This window comes from Mus pahari, chromosome 4 (genome assembly GCF_900095145.1).
Source record: "Mus pahari chromosome 4, PAHARI_EIJ_v1.1, whole genome shotgun sequence".
NCBI lineage: Eukaryota > Metazoa > Chordata > Mammalia > Rodentia > Muridae > Mus > Mus pahari.
Window position 1 is genome coordinate 117,626,929 of NC_034593.1, and position 27,685 is coordinate 117,654,613.

General features: G+C 44.1%; 1 protein-coding gene across 2 annotated transcripts in view; it reads left to right on the forward strand.

Annotated features, from left to right (window-relative positions):
• The window catches only part of Elovl6 (ELOVL fatty acid elongase 6), a 109,343-nt gene that overhangs the window by 59,503 nt on the left and 22,155 nt on the right, over positions 1-27,685 (forward strand). For both annotated transcript variants that reach the window (XM_021196184.2, XM_029537282.1), the window contains exon 3: positions 17,305-17,436. In XM_021196184.2, coding sequence (XP_021051843.1) covers positions 17,305-17,436 — 132 coding nt within the window. The remainder of the gene's footprint in view (positions 1-17,304; positions 17,437-27,685) is intronic.

The window sequence follows — 27,685 nt, forward strand, 5'->3', positions numbered from 1 at the left end:
GGTGGTGGTGGTGGCAGAGGTGGTGGTGGTGGCAGAGGTGGTGGTGGTGGCAGAGGTGGTGGTGGTGGCAGAGGTTGCATCCTGGGCTTTTCTTAAGGTGACTCTAATATGCTGTGACTTGACTAACTTAAGAACTAATAAAGGCCAAGATGCCCAGGAAATACGTACAAGAGTTTTGAGTTCTGTTTTCTTGCTCTTTCCCATGGGTCAGGTCAAGTCAGTGTTTTTATAGTAGGCTGTATAGATGTTATTGTGTAGTGGTGTGTGTGTGTGTGTGTGTGTGTGTGTGTGTGTGTGTAAGCTTGAGTGTATGTGATTACTACAGAATTATTTATACTGTTCCTAGTTGGGACAGGGTGTTATTTATGTTGTTCTGGGCATAATGAGAAATCAAGAAGCCCTGATTAGAAGGTGGGGATTTCCTTCACAAGGTGTGTTTCGATCACAAGTCCAAGTTACCTAATGCAGACCGACCTCGAAACCTCACTGACGGTATCAGTGCAAGCTCCCTCGTCTCTCACTCTCTCTTTCTTGACTCTTTCTTTCCTGTTGGCTCACGATTCAAGATGACAACTGTCAGGAGCAGGTCTGAGTCAGGCCAAGGCAGAGGAGCAGGGGACCAAGACTCCAAAAAAGGGGTGTGTCGTCAGTGCGAACCGTGTTTTCAGAGGCTTTCTTGAAGGCGTGCCAGTCAGCCACTTGTGCCTGCAGGCATTTGGCTGTCTCCATTGTCACAAGGAGGTTGAGTCAAGATGAGCCTTCTTCGAGCCTGCCCGCTTCCCTTTGGGAGTCATCGTATGGGACAGTCCCTTGCAAGACTCAAGGACTTCTGGACACTCTTATTTAGCTGCCAAGAAGGAGTCTTCCACCATGCGGGGTTTCAAAACGTTTGTCTCTAAATCTCTGTGGGAAGACAACTTTATAGATTAGTTCAGTGTTTGGAAATATTCTAATGTGCTAATCCTATCTTGATAGACATTTGTTTCAGTGGTTTTAAGTCAGTTTACGGAGCCCTTGAACACTCATCCCTCACCTCGACTCAGAGCCAGGCACCCACCAATCAGTCAGCTTTCTGTTAGCAGTTGTGTGTCCCTAAGGAAATACAGAACACAGTACTAATATTTGATATTCACAAGTATTTACTGTCTCTTCTGGGAGGAAAACACCCTCAACCTTTTGCAAAGTACAATTCAGTTTCAAAAGAAACATTTTTAATCCTGTCCTCCAAGTAGATCTGTTGAATAATGGAAGATGATATTCTATTTTTTTATGAAAAAAAAATTGGTGGTATGTTGGAGGCCCCGGGTGGGTTATCTTGCTCACCAATCTCATATTTACCCGGTCCCATCTATCTAGCCTTTCTTGGATTTTTTAAATCCTATCTCCAGGTTGCTGAGGACTTTGTGTCTTGTTGCTTGGGAATCTAGGTGGCAGTTTTCTTAGTCCAGAAACTGGCACCATTGACACACAGGGTGGGGACGTCTGACCCAAGCAAGTAAGGAGGTGCCAGCCTTGACCGAGTGCCCAGTGCTCATTGGAAAATATAGAGTGTGTTTGCAGAAAGCATGTGTTGAACCTTCTACACTCACACCTCTGTGCAGCCTGAGATCACTATGCTGCCAGCTTCCCACCTGGAGTGTGCTGACCTGGGACGGTAACCAAGCAACACACGGTGCTTGGCCTCTCTAGCTTCCACCTCAGCCACTGCTGGTACACCTTATAGGCTTCTCCTATGAGACGAGTGCAAGGCTTTTGCTTCCGTTTCATCCCTAAGTGATACCACACATCCAAGCCTCACTTCCTCGATGTAGAACATCTGTGACTTTCAACGGCTTAGATTTAGTTGGAACTTTGTATTGTCCACTGGAGCTGTCTTATTTAGGGTTTCTGTTGCTGTGTAGAGACACCATGACTGGCAACTCTTTTTTTTTTTTTTTTTCTGACTGGCAACTCTTACAAAGGGAAGCATTTAATTGAGCTGGGTTATATAGTTCAGAGGTTTAGTGCATTATCTTTCATGGCAGAAAGCATGGTGGCATGCAGGCATACATGGTGCTGAAGAAGTAGCCAAGAGTTCTACATCTGCAACAACCTACCCCCAACACTTCATTTTAATTCACAGTCTTTTATTTTCATTTTCTTTAAATCTTTTTACTTATTTATTTATTATATGTAAGTACACTGTAACTGTCTTCAGACACTCCAGAAGAGGGAGTCAGATCTTGTTACGGATGGTTGTGAGCCACCATGTGGTTGCTGGGATTTGAACTCCGGACCTTCGGAAGAGTAGTTGGGTGCTCTTACCCACTGAGCCATCTCACCAGTCCCTTTTGTTTTCATTTTTACTCATTATTTTTATATAGATAACAGCAATGTTTAATTTTATGATAGACTACAGTTGGTTTTGATTTGTGCTACAGTTGCGATATCTTTTTTTTATGGTTTTAAAGCTTTATTATAGAAAGGCAGGGGGAAAGAGAAGGTGAGGGGGGAAGGCTAGAAAGAAAGAGAGAGAAGGAGAGAAGAGAAGACAGAGAGGAGTGAGAGGGTGAGAGCGAGGAGTAAGAGAGCCAGGCAATCTGTATTATTAACATCCAGGGAGGTTCTTTTGTGGGTAGGCAGTAGGCTATTTTGAGAAATACTTAAGGCAGAGGTGCTTGGAAAGTGTGAACATGAGCTGGTGAGATAGCTCAGTCATTCAGTGTTTGCCATGCAAGCAGGCCTGGGGCGCTGAGTTAGATCCCCATCGTCCATGTAGAAAGCCAGAAGTGACTGACTGGTGTATACTGGGGAATTAGAGATATCCCTGCGGCTCACTAGCCAGCTGCCATTAGGCGGGCCCCAGGTCCCAGTGAGAGACCCCGTTTTCCTCACAAAACCACTTAGCCTTTTTCTTTTCTTTCTTTCTTTTTTTTTTTTTTTTAAGATTGAAAAAGCTGCTTCTGGTAGTTTTATTTCTGCAGTGTCACAGAAGCTCCACTCTGAGCCTGCACTTTACATCTGAGCATGCGCTGTACGCCGTAAAGCCACCTGTGAGCCCCGTTCCCTGCTGACTCTCAAAGAAAACGCACAATCTATTTCCTCATCCTTGTCTAGAATCGCACTCGCCGAAAACCATCTTGCTCGTGCAGCAGAATCAATGTGCCTGTAGTCAAGCTCTTGTCTAATTAAGAAATGACCTCGGCAGCTTTCTTAAAGAGCCGACACTTGCTGGGAGGTGGGAGGGGCTCGTGTGTACATGAGTGTATGTGGGAGCCGAATGTTGACGTGGATGGCCTCCTCAGTTGCTCTTGATTGTATATATTGTTCTTTCCCCTCAGGTTTCTCTTGCAAAGCCAACTTACAAGGCCACAGCTGGGGGAGGTGGCTCAGTGGACAAAACAGTTGCCATGCAACCATGGAGAGCAGAATTCACATCCCTGGCTCCCACGTAGAAAAGTCGAGTGGGCGTGGCATCATGCCTCTCGTGCCAGTGCTCAGGGGACACTGGGGTCAAGCTGGCTAGCTTGGCCAGCTAAACCACTGAACTCCAGGTCCGGTGAGAGTCTGCCTCAGTAGATCAAGAGCGACTGAGAAGGAAAAGATCGATTGGTCAGGTTTAGAGGCCAAGTGCCTTGTTGAATTGTCTTGCTGGCCCAACAGGCTGTTGTGGGTACAAAGTTCTCTCTAGGCACCACATATACAGATCACTGTGCCCTGTGACGGGGTGGGCTCCCGGAGGACTGGCAGGGCTGAAACACTGGGTAGCCACTGTTCAGTTTCTCTGCCCTCCCCAGACCCAGCAAGCATAAAGCGGATATTTGTAGACCAGAGTCCTCCCAGGCTCTTTCATAATTCCAGAGCTCCTTGGGTCGTGTGACCTGGGTCACCTTGGAAGCGTTACCGCCCTCCTGACTTCTGCCCACATAAGGATCTATGGGAGTACACAGGCAAAGGGCAGATATTAAAGCCCTAAGAGCATGAGTTTCCAAATGACCAAAAGGTGAGGTACTTCTTGCAGTCCAGAAACTGGTACTTTTTGCCGATCATTTGGTCATTTGGGTTCACCCCACAGCAATTATGTAGAATCAAGGGCTGAGTTCTGGCCAGTAGCTAGTTTGGGCCATATGATGAGAGTCCGGTGCCTACCGTCTACCAGCTTGATACTCTAAGAGTCGGAGACCCGTGTTAGACACCTCCTTAGCCTTGGAGACGTCCTCCACCTGTCAGTGCAAGGCAGAGAAACCACCTTTTGTAACACTGGGAAGTTGTAACCCAGTACTCTACTCTGAATGGCCAAGTCCAGCGCAGCCGGTGCTGGCTGACTTTCAAGGGATCCACAGTCCTGATTTGTCGTGAAAAGAACGAGCAGTTGGCTGTCTGGGTTTCAGGACTGCAAATAATGGGTGTGGATAACTACCAGTATGTCATGGGCCTTTTAACTTTTTTTATTTTTATTTTTTAATTTTTTTGTTTTGTTTTGTTTTGTTTTGTTTTGTTTTGTTTTGTTTTGTTTTTCACAACAGGGTTTCTCTGTGTAGCCCTGGCTGTCCTGCAACTCACTCTGTAGACCAGGCTGGCCTCAAACAAAGAAAATCGCCTGCCTCTGCCTCCCAAGCGCTGGGATTAAAGGTGTGCGCCACCACGCCCTGCTTTTTAAGATTTTTTTTTTTTTCCTTTTAACTTTTGATTGAATCAACTGAATGGATACCTGTGACTCCCCCTCCTTACTGTACCCCCCCGTAAGTAATTAAATATGTACAAGGAGCCTTTTTTCCCATTTCATGATAAATAGATCAGGAAGGAGAAAGCTAAATTGTTTTGTTGTTGTTGTTGTTTTCAGAAACACCTCTTGGAGAAGGCTAATAAGAGTCCGTTTGTTAGCACATCTCTTTCCCAGTATAATGCTTTGAAGTGGTCCCCTTCACCTGAGCTCTTAATCTTGTGACTTTTTTGTGCTGAATTTTTTTTTTTTTCAGTTGTATGTGTGGGGGAGAGCGTGTTATCTGTCGGTGTGTGCTGTGTGTACGCGTGAGTGTGGAATTGGGCCTCCCGTAGCATGTGTGTGGAGGCCAGGGGATAACTTTTGAGCCTTCCACTGTGGGCTCTGCAGCTCCAGGTCAGGTCAGGCCATCCATCCATCCATCCAGTTTGTGCCAGCGCCTCCCCACTCCCCAACACCCCCCCACCCCCCCCACCCCCCACAAATTTCTCTGAATAAAATATTCCAGTTACTTCGGCACAGTATCACATCGGTCCAGCCTCAGGCTGATCAGAGTAATCGGCCTACGAAAACCAGTTCCACCCTGCTGACTTGGATGCTCTTTTGACTTTGCTGGCGGAGGAGGAGGACCCGGAGGAGGACAGGCTGTGCATTCATTCACAGCACCAATGTCAGTTATCCCTGTCCACGATGTCCCTGCTGACTTTCATAGTCACACTGAGTAAATGGTAGGTGGTGTTAGGCCCCCAAGGAGTGGGCATATAGACAGTGTTGTCCAGCCTTGCTCATCGGTGCCCAGTAGAACTGCTGAACCGGCGGCCTGCCTGGGATGTCACTGCACGCTTTCCACAAATGTTAAAGACAAAACAAAAAGCTAGTGGAGTTACAGGAACTTGCTGGACACTTTTAGCACCTGGGGAAAAGAAAAGCCATATTTTTTTTTTTTTTAAGCTATCTAGATTTAGAATCTAGTAAGTTTGAAGTATAGACTCAGAGCCAGCTTTAGCATAAATTATCCCACCCACTAATATATATATTTCCTTTTCTCTTAAAATATGTCCCCAGTGCAAGATTTTACTTGAGAAGAGGATCTTCCTGTTGTAGCCAGCCGTGCGTGGCTTGGGACTCACTTTGTAGACTAGGTTGGCTTCAAACTCCAGGATCCACCTGCTCTGTGTCCTGAGTTCTAGGATCTATCATACCCAGCAACATGAGATCTGTTAAATATCCAATATGTTATGTATTCATTTGTATAATAGAGAGCTACTTATGGGAAACTCAGTGATACAAGACCCAGGGCATTTGAAATTAAGGAAGACAGCTGCAACTCACTAGGATGCTGAAGAGGAAACAAGCATGGTGACTTAATAGACAAAGGAGAGTAACTATTCTAGTTGGTGTGTTAAAGAGAAATAAAAGCACTGTAGTAATGAATAAAGCCAGCAAAGAATCTGCTGAATGGCAAGCTAGAGTTTATATGGAAATAAATAAAACAGTTGGCTAATAGCAAAGATTGTGTTACATATAGAAATATAAATTTCTTGTCCTTGGATAACTTCCTACTGATACTTTTTTTTATTTTGATAGAGGATTTTAGAAAAGCTAGAGATTACACAACAAATCAGTTTACGTAAGAAGACACAAACATCTGTGCAGCATGCCAGTTAAATTTTGTGTTGTGTTTTTGTAGGTGCACGGGTGTTTGTTTGGTATATATACATATTCCTGTGGTCACGTGCATGTGGGTATTTGAGTTTGTTGGCATGTATTCTACTGTGTGTGTGTGTGTGTGTGTGTATGTATGCATGTATGTATGTATGTATGTGTATATACATATTCCTGTGGTCACATGCATATGGGTATTTGAGTTTGGTGGCATGTATTCTACTGTGTGTGTGTGTGTGTGTGTGTGTGTGTGTGTGTGTGTGTGTGTGTGTGTATGTAGAAGCCCAGAGGTCAATCAGTGTTCTCCACTCTACTTTTTGTTGTTCTTGTTGTTTTTCAAGACAAGGTCTCTCTGTGTAGCCCTGGCTGTCCTGGAACTCACTCGGTAGACCAGGCTAGCCCCAGATTCACAGAGATCCTCCTGCCTCTGCCTCCCAAGTATGTCACCATAATCCAGCCACACTGCTTTTTAAGACTGGGTTCTCACTGAACTTTGAGCTCATTGAGGGACTGGATCTGTCCATCCTCCTCTACCCCCACCTGCCAGGCCCTGACCTTAGAGCCAGCCCAACATGGTGCCTGTTACATGGGAAGCAAGGGTCCAGAAACTCAGTCCTTTTATTTGCCCAGCAGGCACTTAACCTCCTGAGTTAACTCCCCTGCCTCTCTAGCATCTTACATTACATCCCGCCCTTAAGTAGTCAAGGACCTCTGCCTGTGTGTGGAAAACCTCTGGAAAGGCAGCTGTCACTTGTTGACTTAATGCATGCAGAGGCCTGCGAAGGGACACTTCCCCTCAACTGGGACACTGCTTTCCAGGTTTTCTTGTATATTTTTCCTCCCTGTGAAAATGTAATTGTTTTATGAATGAACATGACTCAAGGGAAGATACTTTCTTAAAAGAGAAAAAAAATGGGTTCCAGCGGTGCTTTTCGGTTGGTTGTGAAGCCAAACATTGGGGTCTGGTGAGATGGCTCAGTGAGTTAAGGAGCTCGCTGAGCCCCGTGTACCCCGAGATTGACCCTGTTAAGGAACTTGCTGAGCCCCGTGTACCCTGAGATTGATCCCTGGAAGCCAGGTGAAGCTGGAAGGAGAGAGCTGACTTTGCAGAATCGTCCTCTGCTGTAGTGATGCAGTGCGCATGTGTGGGCATCAGTTGGTGTCTGACGCATCCTGGTAGTGTGTGTTCCTAGAGGGGATGCCTCTGGGGAGGTGAGGCACATCAGCCTTCCAGTTCTCCAGGGGAAAGACTCAGTTTCCTTGTGCTTAACCATTCTACCTTTCTGAGAACCCCCTGGAGAAAACAGTGTCGTCCGTCCTTTTCTCTGAAGCCACACTGAAGAATCCATCCCAGCTACACACCACTCATATCCCAAACAGCACCTGACTTGCAAATGAAGAAGAGATTACCGTGAAGTCTCACAGACTAACCGTACACAGAAGCTGACAAACAAAGTGTTTCATTCTCAAAAGAAAGGGATGAATGAATGCTTATTTTCTGAGTGATCTTGACATTTTTCTTGTTAGGAATTTACCCCCTAGGAGACCTTTGTATCTTTTTATTTCCCCCTTGGTTTTGAAGTTATAAATAAGGGGGTGGGGGAGACACTACACTAAAGTCTTTGTGGAAAATTATGTGAATAGATACAAAGATAAAAGTCGCCTAAACTATGAAGATAAAAGGCTCCTTGAGCCGGCTGGGAACGCTGTCTGAGGTCTCTCTCCGGTTTCCTCGTGAGAAACCAATGACCAGGGTGCAAACCGAAGGAGCAACCACCAGGCCAAATCGTATAGCTGTGTGTATCATCGGTGGAAAGTCTGCCTGCAGCATTGCTATAACAGAGAGAGCAAAAGCCTTCGAGGAGCCGGAACCAGGGTGAATCACTCTCTCTCACTTCTACCACCGTGAATTTGTTCATCCCAACCAACACCTAGTTTCTTCACAATTCCTGCACTTCAAAAATGGAGCAATTCCCATAGAAACCTTCTTATCAGATTGACTTGTCTTGAACATGACATCATTCCCATGTTGATGCTGTTAGGAACCCCTCCTGGGTTGAGATTGCCTTTTTGTGCAATTGCCTTGTGAAGACGGAGCTAACGGGAAGAGGAAAGCCATCGCAACAACTTGGAGCTTGAATCCTATGTGGGTTGAGAGATAGGGGAGGTCTTGGCAGTGGTGTCTACTTCTTTCCTGTCTGCAGATGCATTTTCCGACATAGCTTCAGGCGACCTTCTGGGTAGAGAAGGCTTGCAACGCTCCAGCGGTTTGTACAGTTGACTCTAAAGCAGCCTTGGTGGCCTGCTGGACCACTGTTCCACGGATGCGAGACTAGTGAAGTACTCAGAAAATGAAGGGGGGGGGGTGTGGGGCCTGTGTCGGCTGCTGGGTAAGGCCTTGCTGGATGTAGGATGCTTGGAATAATCTTTTACAACGAAGGAAGTTGAGCTCATCAGAGCATGGGCTGTACGGTCCCCTCAGTAGACAAAGGCGGTTCCCGAGTTTAACATCATGCCTTCAAGCGTCCTAATTTCTCTTGATATCTTTCTTAGTTTTTTTGCTTGTTCAGAGCTTCCTGCTCCCAGCACCATTGAGACTTGGTGTTAGGTCATGTTTTGTAGTGGATGGCTGGATCTCAAATTTCCCAGTGTCCACATACTAGGAACTGGGTGCCACCTTCCACTTCACTGAAGATATATATCATCCCATGTCTTCTTAGGAACAAAACGTGTTACCACCTAGGGTCCTTGATGTTGGTGGAGACATCTGTAGGTGAGCTCAAGGGTCTCTGTAGCAAAGTGAGTAACAACAGATCGTCACAGGTGTGCTGGTTTGTCCTGCATCCCTGTGGCTGCTTCATTGTCCCATCAGAGATTCTGCACTTGTGCTTAGGTGAAGAGACTTGACATTGATAAGGAATAAATGGAGCCAGTGAAACCTTGTGGGTCCTTGAGATTGGAGCACCAATCTAGGCTGTGGTCAAGGATGATCTCATAGGCCTGTAGTAATTGCAAGAACCCCGGAAGGGAAGTAAGGGGACAGAGAAGTTGACATGGCCACACCAGCAGGGCTTGGGGACAGTATGCTTTGAAGATGGAGATAAGGCAACAAAAGCCCAGGTCTTCTATGTTGTGAAGGGCAGATAAACAGGCTCTGCCTGGAGCCACCAGGAGGAAGCCGCCATTTTTTACTCCCTTGACTTTAACCACAAGAGACTTAATTCAAACTTGTAATCTCCACATCGTTACATAACAACTCTTGTCAAACCACCGATTTTCTTTGAAACTAATACAATCCAAGTATGTTGCTGAGTGAGCGCTCATTCCGATTTTGTTTGCTTTTAAGAGTAATTGCTATTAAGAGTGAGCATGCCTGGTATTATGAGTATTTTCTTGACATATTTTGTTAGTTTGTGTTAATTGCGCACAATAATGGCTTTCGTTGTGGAGATGAGCATTCAGATTTTGAAGGAGCAATGTGAATATCTGAATAAAAAGTTTGTCATTATTTTCAAGAGAAATCAAATCCATATTCCTTTCCTGGTTTAGTGAGCCATAATCTCTGGTTACAAACAAACCTTGAGCCATTTTTCCGTGTGTTAGCTTCACAGGTACTGCTACTTTTTGCTCAAGCATAATTTCCCACCATGAGGTAATCTACATTGCTGTAGAGTGGTTTTCCCCTTTGCCCTAGGAATAGCATCAATAGATAGCATTTACTATGTTTCCTCACAGTGACTCACTTTTCCTTCTTGAGTTTTTATATCAAGGAAAAACTTAGCGACGGGTGTATTCCCTCAGCTAGCCGTTGCCATGGAAATGTGGTCCCCTGCTTTTACTTTACTTCAGCTCTCTGAGAGACAATAAGATAAAAAGAATGTGTCCTGAAGCGCTGGGCAGACAGGGATGTGTTCGTGCCTGTTTATCTAGCTTTCTGTTGCTATCATTTTTGTCTGTCTTGATTTAAATCTAAGGAAGTTCTTGACTGCATCTTGGCAAATATGAAATCTCAGTTCCGGTTCCATTGTCTGGATTTGTCTCTTTTAATGCATTCATTATCAGTCATGGTCTTAGCTCTCCGACAAATCTAGTTAGTTCTTGTAAGTTTGTTACCTTTTTATGTGTATGTTTGTATGCCGATGCGCATGTATGTGCAGTTACACATGAATGCCGGACAGTGTCAGATCTGCCGGAGCTGGAGTTACAGGTGGTTTATAAGGCATGCTGGAAACTGAGCCCAGGTTTCTACAAGAGCAATAAGGTCTCTTAAGTGCTGAGCCAATTTCTCAGGCCCCAAATATGTCGCCTCGCAGAGATACACTTGTGTCTGCCTCCCAAGTTCTAGACTAAAGGCCTGTAAGTTGCCACTCCTAGCAAGGAAGTAGACTTTCATATTTAACTTTAAAATAGTATCTGGAAGCTTATTAATCCACAAAGGAAGGATGGGTGGTACTGCTTTTGGAGTCATTTATTTGGTTGGTTGGTTTATTTCATTTGTTTGGGGGGGGGATTGCACAGGTGTGTGCAAATTCACATGCATGCATACCTGTGCAAGTCAGAGGTCAACCTCAGGTATCATTGTACAGAGCTAGCCACCTTCTTTTTGAGTCATGGTCTCTCATTAGCCTAGTGTTCACCATGGGACTAGTTTGGTAGCCAGAGAACTCCGGGTCTTAGGATGCACTCCCATAAATGGCCTTTTATGTGGAGGCTGGTGCTTGAACCTCGTGCATAGATTTTGGCTGAGGATTGTTACATCAGGGAGCATGCTCTCCCTCTAGTCCTGTTTTCAGTGATAACCAGGCACCCCGTTTTACTTTTTTTAGCTGTGGGGAATAGGCAGCATTGTTTGCTAACAGAGACAGCTTTATGCCGGTCTGCGCCTGCCAGGGCTGGACCCGTGTGGGGAGATGGCTGTGGTAGTGTTCGCTCAGTTTCACTGAGTGTAATTATACTTTGACCTACTTTAAAATAGAGGAGCTGAAATTACAAAATCATGGTTTTCTCACCTTAAAGAAATACATAAGGAAAACCTGTGATCTCTAAATTAGCGCCTGGGGGAGGGGCTAAGTCAGAGAGAGGTGTTTGTACCCAAAGTAGCTCAGAAGTCACACATTCCTTCGGTTCTTGGGTCAAAACAGAACAGGTGAGAGCACCGCCCCTTTCTTTAGCTAACCGGCTTCACCTTTTCATCTTGAAGCCTCTATTAATCCCAGATACACTTCTACTCACGAACTTCTTTTTCAGGATTTCAAAGCATGTTAAAACACTTAACAAACCTACTGAGGGAAATCTGATCGCTTTCACAGGAAAAAAAAAATATTGTTTGTTTGAAATCTTAGAAGTTGCAAAAATGTGACAGAATTCAGCCATCACTGGAACATCAAGAACACAGCCTGAGAACTTGTCCAAAGAGAACATTGTTTTTATCTTCTTACCTAACCGGAAACCTCCGACAACCCAAGCCGCGTGTGGTCCGCTTCGCTTCCAAGACCCTAACCTTCCAAACTCTACTTTCCAGACCGAACCACAGCTTGGGCCAGCATCTCACCTAGAGACATCCCAGGTTCCCTTGTAGTGCGAACCCCGTCTTTTTGTTTTGTTTTGTTTCGATTTTTCCTCTTTTAAGACAGGGTCCTGGCTGTCCTGGAACTCACCCTGTAGACCAGGCTGGCCTTGAACTCACAGAGATCCTCCTGTCTCTGTTCCCTTAGTGCTAGACTTAAATGCATGCCCCACAACGCCCAGCCAGCATAGACTTATTTATAACTGAACTGGGAGGTGCGGAGAGCTCTCCTCTTTTTATTCTCCTCTGGCACATTGGTTTTCACTTCCACAGATTGTATGTATGTATGTATGCATTTATTTATTTATTTATTTATTTATTTATTTATTTATTTATTTATTTAACTTTTGGCGGACATGGCAACAAGGCCATTTAGGTAGAACATAAAAGATCAAGGAAGGAACTCGGGCTGTCTTTCCAAGGTGCTTGAAATACCACTCACATGAAAAGTTCTTTCATTGGAAAATCAACTTGCTTGACTCTGGTAGGAGGGTGCGATGGCTGTCGGATTTCAGTGTGAACACCGAGGAGGTGCAGCCAAATGCTTTTGTTTTAATGCCTTTGAATTTATACAAGGTGTCCAGTTATGCTGGTGAGCATAAAAGCCTACCTCTAGGATTGACAAGGGATAAAGTGGTAATGTAGAGAAATCCAAATCTCTAAGTAGCTGCCTACCAGTTTATTAAACTAGTTATAGACTAATTTTGTTATTATTCACTTTCCTTATTGATGACAGAAAGGTAAGGAACAAAAAGTTTCTGCATGTTAAAAAAAAAAAAAAAAGTCCAAGCACAGCATAGCAATAAACGTTAGGGGTGTTACACACACGTGTGCATGCGTGCCTATGCCCGAGCTCCCACTGCAGAGGCCAGAGGAGAGTGATATTTTGTGTCATTCTTCCCGTTATTTCTTGCGGCTGTTATTTGGTTGATTTTTGTTTTTGTTTCTGAGACAAATTGTTTCTCACCGAACTGGAAGTTTCCCCGTAGACTGGCTAACCAGAGGGCTCTTGACATCTCCTTCTTGAGCCCAACAGTAAGGGTGTTTCGGGCACACATGGCCATGTGAGGCCTTTTACATAGGTGCTAGAGCTTTGAACTTGGAACCTCCTCGCCTGTTGACCTGTCTTCTCAGGCCCCACATTAGGGAATTTTTGTCATCGTTGTTGTTGTTGTTGTTGTTGTTGTTGTTTTCTTTTGTTTTGTTTGCCTAACTCTTAACTCGGTTCGGTGCCTAGTCATCAACTTGTTTCACCACCTGGCAAGAGCTTACTAAATAACCATGAGGAAGGGTTGCGTTGTGTGATGTACATTAAGGTTTATTAAGCAAAGTAACTCTGTGCTACCTAGAAATTACTAATATCTGACAATCAAGCATCGCAATAATCCCATTCTCCCCATCCCCGAATGCCTACAGGAAAATGGACAATTAATTGGATTCCTATTGAAGCATCATGTCATTAAACCCACCCTAAATAATAGTAGGCCAGTGGCCAGTCACCTGACTTGCTCAACTTGACTTCAGTTGAACCTTTACCAGAGAGGTATGGTTGGGGAAAGCCCATTCTCAGTCACTTCAGTGGCCCAGTTTGCCAAAGCTTCTAAGCAGTGGGAAAGTAGTTATATACTGTTTGCAGCATGTGTTAATACTTCAGTGGGTGACTCTCTACCAAGTGAGTCTTAAGCTTTTACTCTACATTTTCATACACACAGGTAATGTACTATGAATCACATCCCTTCCACCATCCCCCTTCCTCCTGCTGGCCATCTTGCGCCAGTCTCCTGTCTGCTGTCAAGCTGCAGCAGCCGCCTCTTCCTCCTCCTCCTCCTCCTCCTCCTTCCCCTTTGCTTTCTTCTTTCATCCAACTTTCACATGTGACAAAGAGTAGTCTGCACTTGTCTTTCTGAATCTGCGTCTTTCACTTGTTATTAAGGCCCCCATTTTTATCCACTCTCCTTGCAAGTGCCATAATTTTGTTCTTTCGGAAGAACCCCATCGAACTCAGAACTCACCCAAAGCATGGTTTGCATTTCACCAAAGATGAAGAAAAAGATGTTTTAGCTGCCCTGAGTGCTTGTTTTTGCAATGGCTCTTAAGCAGATGTCCTCCACATGCTGACTGTCTGGGACTCACACAGAGCCCGTAACAGTCCATTTCTGGCTCCCAACTAATCACGAACATTTAGGGTGATCTTGATCAGTGTCTACAGTGACTATGAACTACTGATGCCATGATCCTTATACCCTCTCTTGTGGCGTGGCCTCTCCCTAGACTCTACTTTTAAGTTTCCTTATAATTCTTCAATTCTGGGCCACGGTCTGATTGCCTTGGAGGTCCTGGCCGTTGACGGATGTTTCCTCAGAGAGATGGTCTCACACAGCTCACATGGCTTCACACTGGTTAAGCAGATGAAGCTGGCTCTGAATTCCTGATCTTCCTGTTTCTACCAGATGTTAGGGTTTGCTGGTGTGTGCCCCCGTGCCTGAGATTATGGAAGGCTTTTAAAGAAAAGTGTCAAACTCTTTGGTTCTTGAAGCACATTTCCTTCTGGCTGACTTAGAATGATATGACATCCTTTCCCTTGGTTGACACATGATGACAAGAAGTTCAATCCATGTATCCAAACCCAGGGCCTCTGACTAATAAACATTGCTGAGGGGTGGGAGAGATGGCTCAGTGGTTAAAGGCACTTGCTGCCCTTGCAGAGGGTCCGCGTTCCGTTCTGGATACCCACGTGACTGACTGCTCACAACTCTAATTCCTGCATGCAAGCAAACGCTCATACACTTCAAATGAAAATAGATCTTTTTTAAAAATATGGAACGTCATCTCCAGGGAATGTTTTGAGAATTCTCAAAGAAGCAGAGAGGATGTGGCAGAACGTTTGATAGATCTGCAGGACTCAGGAATTGGAGCATGCTGGTGTGGCGTGTGCACCTTGGGCTTTTCCCTGTAAGAACAGTTCTGCTCAGTTCCTCAGCGGTCACTAAGGGAGCCCCTTCCTTCTTGCTAAGGCGTCCGTGTGTGTGGAGATCCAGCCCCCCTTTCAGCTGAAGTGTACTGAGAAGAACAGTCAAGCTGAAGGGCCACTTAACCTCTAACCCCATTTCTTTTTCTCGAAAATGGAAGTAGTACTTTAGCAGAAGGTGGGGTCGTTAGGATTGAGCGATAAGACCTGTCTGTGGGGTGTCCACGAAGGAGAATTACACAGTAACCACTGTGGTTGCAGTAACTTGTTACCTTTACCCTTTCTAATTAAGAAGAAAAGAATCGTGCTGACTGATGCTACCATTAGCTGCAGCAACAGTAGGGTTCCCTTTCTTTCTTTTTTTTTTCTTTTTTTTTTTCCTCTCAGCACATCATTGCCTATGCATGAACTTTACACGTTTTATGTATCTTAACTGCATATGAGTATAGAAAAAGTGAGTCTCCCTTTATGTTATCTAATACCATACCCTTGGGAGATTTTAGAGCCAAAATACAGTCATGTGTATGCATTTATGGATGAGAGTACCTCTTGAATAATAATAATAGCCTAGTTATATTTTCCATAAAATTGCCTTAATTTTTTTTTTGCTTTGTTTTTGAGGGAAAAATATTTGTCAGAGGAGGAGAAAAATGTGCCGTAATCTATTTCTGAAGTTTTTTTCTTCATTTGTTTTTAAATATAGTGCTGGGGAAATACATTTCCCTTCAATATCCCCAACTGCCCATTTGTTCAATGTCTACAGAGGACCTATGGTACTAATGTGCTATTATTTGCCCTTCTTAAAAGCAACAACAACAACAACAAACTTTGATAGCTTGAAATTGTCATCAGGTATTCAGTAAGAGCCTGCTTCATGCCCGGACTAAGGTTTCTCAACAGGTCCTTGCCATGCGCTGCGGTCACATTTGGTTGTTCCTGGATTCATAGCTTTACAAGGTGTGGCTCACCGAGTAGGTGTGTGTAAGTAGCACTGTTTCTCGGATACACGGTGAAGGCCAACAATCAGAGGAATGGTTTATAAAGCATTTTACTTGCTACATTCTTTAGTATATTCTGGTTTTCATACCATGTCTTGCAGCTTATTCGACCGTTTCCCTCTCAGTCTAGTTGCATTGGCAATACCCATTCTGAGAGAGATGGGTTTCTATCTCTAGAAGTGTGCTTCAAGGTTTAAACTCTGTACAAGGCCTCTCAGGTCCCCATCCCACCCCTCTCAGTCTCTCACTCTTTCTCCGCATGGCTTGGTATCACCAAACTCTACAGTAATAAATCAACAGTTAGTGGGACTTGGGGGTCCTGCTATCTTGCTGATGTATCTAACAGCTCCCACAGAAGCACCATCCTGCTGTGAGTGGGTGCACAGGAGCTGCAACAGTGACCACCCTCATGATGCCCTCACATAGGCTCCACAGACTTACACATACATTTACCAGTCTAGCCATCTATCTAAAAATATTTACTATTGGATATTTTAAAATGTGAGATGTTTTTACGTTTTTGTTTGTTTGTTTTTTTAAGCATGGAAAGAGATTTGTGTGTTTGTAAGAGAGAAATGGGAAGAGATGACTGATGATCAGTGCATAAAGAGGGTTCTGTGTGTTTGCAAGAGAGGAGCGGGTAGAGATAACAAGGCCAGTCTCCATCTTCCTTGTGTCTACCTTTTGTTTGTCTCCTGGGGTATTTTAAAACAAATCTAAGGTACACTATCTCTCTTGAAAGTATATCTCAATGTGTAGCTAAAATTGAACCTAGTATTTTACAACTGCTTTTTTTTTATACTAGTTGATCAAATAAGAATTTTTTAAATAGATACTTGCATGTGAGTATTGTGTCCCTCGAGGTGGCTTCAATCTGGTCAGTCCAGGGTCCTTAGTCAGGGACTAACTGTACAACTCATCTAGAGAGAATCATTCAGTGGTCCTGCAGAGTGTGTGTGTGTGTGTGTGTGTGTGTGTGTGTGTGTGTGTGTGTGTAGTGTGGTGTGTGTGTGTGTGTGGTGTCTGACAATTATGCATTTTTACTAATGACAATATTGCAAGTTAATACTTGCCTTCTACCAAAACCATGACTGTAGATTCATTGATCTAAAACGAATAAAGGCAATTCTTTACTGAAATGGTCACTTTTTGTACCTTGGTGCTATGTTGAAAGTTTTGATTTTAGGGCCTGAAAAGAACTTCTGTCTACCCTGAGCGGGGTTCACTGTGTCCTGTTGGCAAGGGCAGGATGAATTTGCCAATAGAACATGTCTCCAAGGAGATTAATTTTCCATTGCAGTGGGGCATGTAACTCAGGAAAATGCCTGTAGTAAAGACAGGGGAGTTGTGAGAAGTATTTCAGAATGCCTGTCTCACAAGGTTCCGTCCATCTTTCTCTTCATAGGAAGAAGTCTTTCCTGTTTTCTGCGCTGTACGCTGCCTTTATATTTGGTGGTCGGCATCTGATGAACAAGCGAGCCAAGTTTGAACTGCGGAAGCCGCTCGTGCTCTGGTCGCTGACTCTTGCCGTCTTCAGGTAGGTCATTTTCATTCCCTCAGGTCACTGCTTTCCTTGCATCTCACCCTCCTCTCCCCACCCCACCCCCGTTTTTTAATTCACTCTAAACATTAAGTCATGTGCAGAGAAATGGCTTTGTTCTGGTCTCACATTGACTCTCCGTCTTCTCTCGGGTGAGGTCTTGGCCATTTCATTTGCTAGCAAAGTTGGTCATTCGGTAATTCCAGTTGCCCAAATATAAATATAAAATTCCAAAACACACAAGTAAGTTGTGAAGTTCATTGGAGGTCAGGACTCAGGGTCATGGGTGAGCCGTTATGAGTACTTAATCTAAAGATGGCACTGAGACGGAAGGCCAAGCCCTGGCTGAGTGTGTAGACATCACTAGAGCAGGGCGTGCTGGTGCTCCTTGTCCACCAAAGCCCCATCCACTTGCATTCCCTGTGCTTGCTGTCACGGGATTTTATACAGCCCGTTCTTCCTGTGTGCCTGGCGGAACCCAATACAGAAGCTGTGGGGATGAAGCCCAGCCTCTCCAAGGACTTCAGTCAACCTACAAGCAGCCACAGTCCTTTGTTTCTTAGATTTGGTGATGGAAGCCACCACAAGGCTGATTAGCACACAGTGGGAGTCCCGGCAGGTGCCAGAACTCACCAAAAGAGCTGTCAAAGTCGCTTGTCCTATTTGTGATTTGCTTTTCAAATCTTTCAAAGTTTGGGACTCTGGTTGAAGAGAAATCTAGGGCAAAGCACGTCACTGTCATCTTACAACTATCTTTCTATTTTTTGGAATGATACGATAACTTTTCTAGCGCGAAGGAAAGATGGATGGTATCGTTAAAAGCCTCATTAGTCACCTAAAGCTTACTAGGATCACTCGGGAAGAGGGATTTCCCATGGAACTTGCTCATTGCATTGTGCTGGCTGCCTGTGAGAACCCCAATGGCTTATCACTGCGGGGCCCACTTTTTTTTCTCTGGATTTGGGGAGGCCGGGGATTTGAAGAGCATGTGCTTGAGTCTGTTGCAAAGACTTCAAGTTCTTTCCCTGTTGCTGTAAGTCTCCAAAAGCCCAAAAGGAGCATTTCCGTTTGTGTTTATGCTTCCCTGCAATGTAAGCATGTCCTACGTGAGGAATTGAGGCCCTCCTTATTTAAAGAGAACCTTTTGAAAAATTGCTTTTTCGGTATTCCCCACCCCCACTTCTTTCCCTTTGATGTTCTGTGATGCATAAACAGATTAAAGGACAGTGGTGCCCTGTGCACCTAGCTTACTTCACACAGACTCAGCTTTCAATGGACCCTGTTTCTTCTCTATAACTAACTTTCCCCTTATCCCCAAATTTGGAAATAATGCAGGCTGAAGCCATTCTGTGAGAGCTAAAAAGGCAGGGCTCTTTTCAATGAAATACACACAGTACTATTTCCTCGCCCAAACTAATGGCAGTTCTTTGTTAAATCTTGAATTTTTCTACTTGACTTATAGTTTTCTTTTTATAGTTTGTTTATAAAAGCCTGAACCAAGATGAGGTCTGTGTGTTTTCATTAACCCTCCGGATGTCCTTGCCTCCTCCTCGCTTCCCTCCCCCTCTAATGCACCCTGTGAGGAAATTCTTCGCTCTGTATACTTTATCCCATATAGAGTTGCCTCTGGTGTGGATTTTTCCTAGTTTTCCTCTTTTAATTCCTGCCATGTCCTTTTTTTCTGGTTGCGGGGGGTGGGGGGTGGGGGAGGGTCCGAGACAGGGTTTCTCTGTAACCCTGGCTGTCCTGAAACTCACTCTGTAGACCAGGCTGGCCTCGAACTCAGAAGTCCACCTGCCTCTGCCTCCCAAGTGCTGGGATTAAAGGCATGTGCCACCACTGCCTGGCAGTCCCTCCATGTCTTATAAGTTGGTGTATTATATTCATGTTTTGTATTTCACAAAACTTTCTATTATAAGAATCTTATCTTCACAAGTGTCTTAGTTAGGGTTTCTATGGCTGTGAAGAGACACCATGACCATGGCAACTCTTATAAAGGAAAAGAACATTTAATCGGAGCTGGCTTACAGTTCAGGGTTTAGTCCATTGTCTTCATGGTGAGAAGCATGGCAGTGCACAGATAGACATGGTGCTGGAGAGGGAGCTGAGAGTTCTACATTCAGATCACCAGAGAGCAGGAAGAGAGAGGCACTAGGCCTGGCTTGGGCATCTGAAACCTCAGAGCCCACCCCCAGTGACACACTTCCTCCAGCAATACCACGCCTACTACATCATGGCCACACATCTTAATTGTGCCACTATTTATAGGCCCATAGGGAACCATCTTCAATCAAATCACCACAACCAGTAATCTAAAGTGAATACATCTCTCCAGTGACTTGAAATACTTGGTACGGTTAGAATAACAAAGTGAGCTATAGAGTTGGGGAGGATAGGGGACATTCGGGATAGCATTTGAAATGTAAATGAAGAAAATATCTAATAAAATAAGTTATAAAAAATAAATCTTGCTCAATAATGTATATTCAAAATTTTATTCATTAACAATAACATCTGTATATCATTCATTAATTTAAATATTTATAAAAGTGTATGAAGAGGTAGTAGGGAAAAATTATGCCTTGAAGAAAACCAAGGAGACATAGTTTTAATTATTAAATAGCTATTATTTACTGGGGTTTTTAAAAAAAAAGCCAAATTTCAGTAATGAGAGCCTGGTTTTGGTGGACCTGCTAATTTTGAAAGGTAAACTTTCTTTGTTCTTATTCAAAACAAAGCAGATATATTTGTCTTTTTTGAAGACTGAATTATGAAAGTTTCCTCTGTTGAATCAGATTTTTCTTGGTCCATTCCCGGAGCATCGGACAGTCAAGGTGGGGGAGAAGAAAACAGAAGTCATGCTACCTGACACACATGGGCTGTGTCAAATGTTAGGTCACAGACTGGTACCTAACACCTGTGCAAAGATAGATGAAGTATCTATGTTACGTAAATAGTGAATGAAAGCCCAATGCATCTTAGGAGCCAAAAAGCCCACTGCCACTGATAAATTAATCCTTCTATTTAGTCCCCACCCCCACTTCTGGATTTCTGCCTGCAGGAAGACACCTGCTAACATTTTCATAACTAAACACACCAACGTCTTGTCTGTCTGAAGAATAACTTGCCCCACCCCCTTGGAACCCAAGTAGGTGTTAAAGGTTCCTTTTCTAAAGTTAGTAAGGAAATTAAGGAAGGTGATTTACTAACAACTGTTTTACATTTCTTTATAAAAGGAGATAAGACAGCACAGTTCTCAGAGTGCTTTAGATCATTTACTGAATCCCTACCGCCTTCGGTCATCTCTAATGGGCTGAAGTAGTGTGTCTTTTCTAAAGGAGATTACACGAATTTACAACTGCACCATTCAATAGTGGTTATTTTGAATTAAGGATTAAGCTACAGATTATGATGCTTATAAATTTCCTGTGTTACCTCATTAATCCCTAAAGGCTCCCATTGGCCACAATTTTGCACGGGATGATTGTGTGGTGTGTGTGTGTGTGTGTTTGTGTGTGTGTGAAGAATTTGAATTCCTTCAGAAGCCCATCAAATTCTGTATTCTGAAATGTCCCAGAGGACAGTTGACGGCCATTATCAGTCTGAAGCAACCATGGTCCTCTGTTGGCTGGCAGAGGAAGCCTTTAAAATGAACAGCATGAGTGAGTGCTAGGTGGCCCTGTTGAAGCAACTTCTCTTAGAAATAAAGAAGTAGTTCTGAAAAATGAGCCTTCCTTCTTCCAGGAGCTCACATGTCCTCAGGGTGTGGTAATGCGTAGAAGACTGCAGCACAACAGTGGGCTCCTTGCTGTCTAGAAACATGGCTTTTGCTCACACTGTGGTTCCCTTGTTACATCACCAGGATTTCTCCTGAAATTTCCCCGTGTGAAACATACTTGCAGGCCACCAACGAGCCCATTCTTTTGCACTTTCAAGCTCTTGTTCTGTTTTGGGTGATAGCTGTGGTGTGTATGGATAGGTGCCTGGGTCTCACTGGACTTGGCTATGACCTAGGAAATAGAAGGGTTTCCCTTGCAGGATAGCAATTGGTTTTGCCAGCACTACCTACCAGTGGATGGGTTTGCTTAGTTAATAGCAAACTCCATCGCCTACCATTTGCAGCGGAAAACTCATAAGGGAAAACTGGTGCAGCCTCTCTGATCATTCCTTATTCTCCCAACTAAATTATTATCCCTCCTTGAGGCTGTGGTACCCAAACAACACCCGCTGAATTCATTGTTATTTCGGATACTGCTCATATTTTCCAGAGTCCTAAGACTTAGAACCATATGTGTGTAATTAAAGTGACTTGTTTTCTTAAAAAAAGAATGTTTCATTACTTGCACAATGCAAGTTATTAATAAAGCAGTGGATTTCTTTGATCCCCCCCCTTTTTTTTTTAATATGTAAGGGTACAATGGTGTAAGGAGAAGTTTCTTCTCCCCTCCCCACGTCTTGGAGATCTGATGAAGCACCCATAATGGAACAGATGGTATGCTCAGGTGACTGAAGGAGCCACGAGAGGAGGTCGGTCGCTGAAGCCGAGTTTTGTAGGGCTGAAGCAGAAATCCTCCTAATAGATTCCTAGTGACTCGAAGACGTTAGGAACCATAAGACATTTCAGAGTTACCTTATTTGTAAGAGGCAGTGTCTGGGTTCTCTTGAAGCATTTAGCTTCAAATTAATCCTTATACTGGGTGGATTAAATAAGTAAATATCAAAACCAATGCTTCAGAACGTGAGAGATGAGCTGAGAAGACCCATCTAAAGTTTCAGAGCCATCTTAAGCTAGAATGACTCTGGGACTCCGACCTTCTGCCTCTTGAGACTTCACATGGGTGTTTGTTTGTTTGTTTGTTTGTCTTTCTGAGATCAAACTCGTTTTCATCACAAAATAAAGGAATTGCACTTGAGTGTCCTCTAATCAGCCAATTGACGAGAGAGAGAGAGAGAGAGAGAGAGAGAGAGAGAGAGGAGAGAGAGAGAGAGAGATTTCTTTTGACAGCACAGCTCCTTTAGTTGATAGTTTGAGATTATGCAAAGTCAAGAAAAAAAAAACATACTCATAACTCAGTATCTCAGCTTATGCCTTTGTGTGCTTCCTGACCTGTGGCTGTCTTACTGGGTTTCTTTCTTCCTGCCCTTGTAATGCCTTTACCGTTCCTTTCATGTTCAAACACTGAGGCAGGGTTACTAACTGAGTTAGTTACTGACTGAGTGGGATCTAAAGTCAGCTCTAAATCAAGGATGCTAGCTTGCTTCAGGGTCTCCAGAGGAACCCCCTCCTCTGGTCCCGGCTACAAGAGTGCTGTCACCCCCTGTATTTCCAGCTGCTTCCCCAGAAAAGCATGATGCTCCATAACATCTGGCTTTCGTGTGTAGCTGAGTAGACAGCACATCTTGCAGTTAGTATCCTTCTGAGTAGAATGTGGAAGTTACGGGCACAGATTACATCTTTAAAGAATCAAGGGTGGAGCTCTGTGTGATGTCACATTCAAGATTGTAATCTTATTGTGGACCAACAGTAACAGATTGACTAGGAAAAAGATGTGCCACATTTATGCCCTTGGCGCACTTGGGAGGCAGAGGCAGACGGACATCTGAGTTCAAGGCCAGGCTGGTCTACAGAGGAAGTTACAGGACAGCCCAGGTTACACAGAGAGATCCTGCCTAAAAAAAAAAAAAAAAAAAAAAGACTAAAAAAAAAGAAAAGAAAAGAAAGAAAGGGGAAAAAAAAAAAAAAAAAAAAGACTCTTTCTAAAATAAGTATAACTCAGTCTCCTGATACTCTATCTACTCAGAAGGTCTCGTTGACCAAGGATGTCAGGATCAACAGACCAGCAGCTATTGTCTAAATCCTCTGCTCACATCTCCAAAAAAAGGTGTAGGTTCTTGCATACGTTAAAGTAGAAACTTTAGAAGTTTGACTTTAGCCTGCGTCCATGCCAGAAGTTCCTCAGGCTTTCTCTGCGGTTGTTGTGGTCAGCTTTTTGATAGAATTACTGTACATTTTCATTTTGACTCCTGTGAAGTACATACACGGCTGCTGCACCCTAATGAGAGCCCCAAGTCGTGCTGGCTTTGGATTAGGAAATTCTAGACACGGCTCCACTGGTTGCTTTGACGGGAAATGCTGTGAGAGCTGGTGATTTTCAGACTGATAGCGGTTGGGGTCACCTCAGCCTGTGTTCTAGTTCTGGCTTTCTTAAAAAGCAAACCCCATGATATATGTTCTATAAACCCTTAAGTAGATTTATGACTTAAAACTGTTTAATTATCATCCGTGTAACTGCTTTTTCTCCACAGGGTGGGGATCTGATAAAAGGAGAGACAATCTGAGTGTAATTACTGAGAAAACTTGAAGGGCTAGTGAGATGAGAAGGCTCAGTAGTTAAGAGAGCCAGGGGTCTGATGCCCTCTGGCTTCTGTGGACATTGTATGTGTGTATGTGCTGCACCAACTTTCACATAGGTCCACGTATACATATATAAATAAAAATAAATCTTTTAAAGTTGTCTTTTAACAAAACAAAGTCCCCAGAATTCTTTTTGATTAGAAGTATTTTGTAGTGAGAACCACATTGGGGGGGGGGGGGGCTTTTCAAAAATGATTTCTCCCACCAAAAGTTGCAAAGTATTGTTTCTTCATGCAAAGCCATAGCTGTGAGCCAAGTGTCTGTAATGCATGCCTGCCTCTAACACCAAGAAGGAAAATGAAAAAGAGTTCTAGGCTACTTGGGCAACACAGGAGGACCCTGTCTCAACAAACAAACAAATCATAAAATTACATGAAATTGTAGATGTGATTAAGGAACTGTATGAGCACAGTGAGTGTCCTTGCTGTGGCACTAGTGACAGTGAAGACATCCATTCAGATATTATTTTGCAGACCGAGGAGCCGTGTCAGCAGCTGGCCTGGGGAGGTTCCAGGACTCCTCTATTGTTTCCTGGTTTGGATCAAGTCCAAAAGTGACAGTCATCGCTTTTGCTTGGGTGAGTTGCCCAGCTGTTTGGGTGACTCTGATCTCTTACTAAAAAAGACCTGAGTGGAGGGAGGCGCACGGTGAGCGAGTGAGCACACTTTCTGTGGTAACCTTTTGGTGCTCGAGCTGGGTCTGTCAGCTGCAGTGATCGGGAAGCTGCACTGCGGCACTGGCTGCTCAGAACCCACCCCACCCACGCCTTCTGCAGAATGTACGGTCGAGGAAAGCCAGCGCCGGAGCGGAGGGAAGGAGATGTCTTCCATATTTAATGGGGAATGTTTGCTGTTCCAACATTTAATTTAGCCTAATTTAAAATGAGCAGCTCTTCTCCATTCAAAACAGAGAGATTACAGGCTCTCCTGGAACTTCCTAACGACCAGTTTATACAATGTACGCCAGGGTTTTTAGCCACACCATCCTACAACCAACCTACAAAGAATATACACACCAGGCTCGAAACCTTTAGTTATGTCAGGCAAGTTCTTTCTATATGTCAGAACAGTCAAGTGTTTCCAATTTGTTATAGCTCAAGATTAATTTTTGCGTAGGAATAGAAGCCAAACTGGGATTGTCAGGACATGTAGGTCTATCTCCGTGTAACTTTGCATTTCAAAGAACGATTGTAAACACAGCAAGTCTATGCTAACAGAAAATTTCCATCCTACAGGGGGTTCTTTATTTGAAAGTGTGGCTCGGTGGTGGTTTTAGCATTACCATTTAATGGTGACATCGGTAGCATTACTGTGCTTCACCAGCTGTCAAGGTCACGGTGGGCTCAGCATGGTAGCACACTAATGGAGTGGAGTGCCAGGACTTGAAAAGTAGAGGCAGGAGGATTGCAAGTTTGAGGGCTGCCTGGGCAGAACAGCAAGTCAGGCTGTCAGTGTCGCTCCATGCACTAGAACACTTGTGCGGGCCACTGTAGTGGGTCCAGGGCTCATCCCAGCACCGTTACCACCTGGTCACACTGGGGACTTATGACTTTCCTGATCCACAGGATTGCTAAGGTGACCATGGGTGACAGGGAGAAACTTCAGACACTGCTCCTTGGTGGCACCGTTATGGCTCAGCTTGGACACTAGCTTTGAAATTGTTTCTTGAGTGTGGTTTATGTATGAGGGGTGGGGCACACATTTCATCAAATCATATGCATGAGCCACAGCGTATTATTGTCTATAGGAACGAATATTTCAAAATGTTGTGATTCATGTCCCTATGAAAGAACTTACAGAATGAGAACAACTGTCCCATGTCCACACACAGCATGGCATGGTCTGACCTGAGAACGCTTTTTGCTCGGTTCTGCATTCTTTATGCAATTGGGAGGCCACAGTTTTGAAGAGGGGTAGACCGGGAGAGACTGAGTAGATTCTGCTAGGGAGGACCATGGGCTGGGGTGTGGCTCACTGGCCGGGTACTGCAGAAGGGAAATAAGTGAGAAAGGCTATAGACAGGGTTTCTCAAGCCCTGACTTTACATAACAGCATCTGAATGTTAATTAAAAGTTGTGTTTTCTGGATTCTCCCCTCAAGCCTGCTTGCTACCTTGGAACCTCTGATGGTCAAGCCTGAACATCTGCATTTATTATAACTGCTGTGGTTTACTCTAAGTCACAATTCCATTTCATTTTAGGGGCTAATATCCTCTCTCTCCACATCTCCTTTCAGCATCCAGGTCAAGACGGGAAGCCCAGTGTGGCCTGCCGTGCCCCAGCACAGTCTGGCTGGGACTCTGGCCCACTTGGCATGCTTGTCTGTATTCCTAAGCTTCCTGTTGGTGGGCTGACCTCTCTCCAGTCATTTTGCCCCACCCCCACCCCCCGGTGGACTCTTAACTACACGCCTTCTCCTGAGATAACAGCACTGGTCTGGTTCACTTTCGATTTAGGGAGTGGCTTTTTTTTTAGCCAGCTTCCTGGTTGGCCTAATGCCATCTTGGCAGAGCAGAGAGAGGCAGGCAACCCTAGAGCATGGCTACTCTCTCTAGTGACTTCCTGAGAGGGCAATTCAATACCTCTGAATCCCTGCTTCATCCCAGTCTACATTTTCTTTCGGTTGTTTGTCTTGCCTCAAACTCAATCAATATGCTCTTGAAAAGCCTTATGTATGTGTGTATTTATTTATTTTTAATGTTCTTGGTCAACTTGTAAAGAATTCCTTACAAGTTAATTAATCAGAAAATAAGTTAATAATTAAATTAGTTCCTCTTGTGGAGGTTGTCATTTCCTGTTGTGGTCTTTGTCCATGTGGCAGCCTGCCTGGTCTCTAAAAGTATAAAAAGCACATCGTGTCCCTATCAAGACATGTCCCCTAAAGCCAGACAGTGCTCTGCGGTCCTCGAGTAAATGACTTTTATTGCTGCTAATTATTATGCCTTATAAAATCCTGAGTGGCTCTATCTACACCTGTGGCCATACCAATCTGCGAAGCTTATCTCATCCCTTCCTGGCCTTGGACTGGCATCCCCATCTTTTCTGCTGTGAGCTTTGTCTGTGTGCAAAGCTGTGTCAGGTCAGGCTCCTTCTTATGAATCCATTATCAGATCACCTGTCACCTCCCTGGTGTCTCATCTTGTCACAGCTGAGATATCTAACTACCACTTTTTATTTACAGGAAATCATTAAGTTACTCTGTGTGTGTGTGTGTGTGTGTGTGTGTGTGTGTGTGTGTGTGTGTGTGTGTTAGCTGACAGCAGAATATATAGACTTGGTAAAAGAGATTTGTCTTTCTGGCTTTTTAAATTCTGGGATACTAAAGAGAACCTAGCATGGAATAACTGTAGAGTAAGTTTTCCTAAGAATAAACCCAGATAGAAACAACCTAATTAAGCCAGAGTTTGACAGGCAGTTAGCTGTGTGTTCTCTATCTGGCTCTTTCCCAGTGGGACACTCAATTCTTGTGTGACCATTGAGTTAAGATTAACTAGTTAGGGCATGTGGACGTAATTGCCAGAAAAAAGAAAGCTTCATTAGTTTGAGATGTCTTTGTTGTTGTTGTTGATGATGATGATGATGATGGCTAAGTCTATGTGCACCCTGCAAACTTGATCCCACTATCATAACAATGTATATTACAGAGACAAGTCTATCCTCATCTCGTGACATCCACCAGTGTTTCTCTGCCCGTTAGTACCCATCTCAAATTCTTCATTTTTGCCCAATAACTTATTTGTAGATTGAAGTGCTGAGTCATTATCCAGCAGTTTCTCCCTAGATCCCCTTGTACGAGGCGGGCTGTGACGGGTCGTGACGGCTGCTGTTTCTCT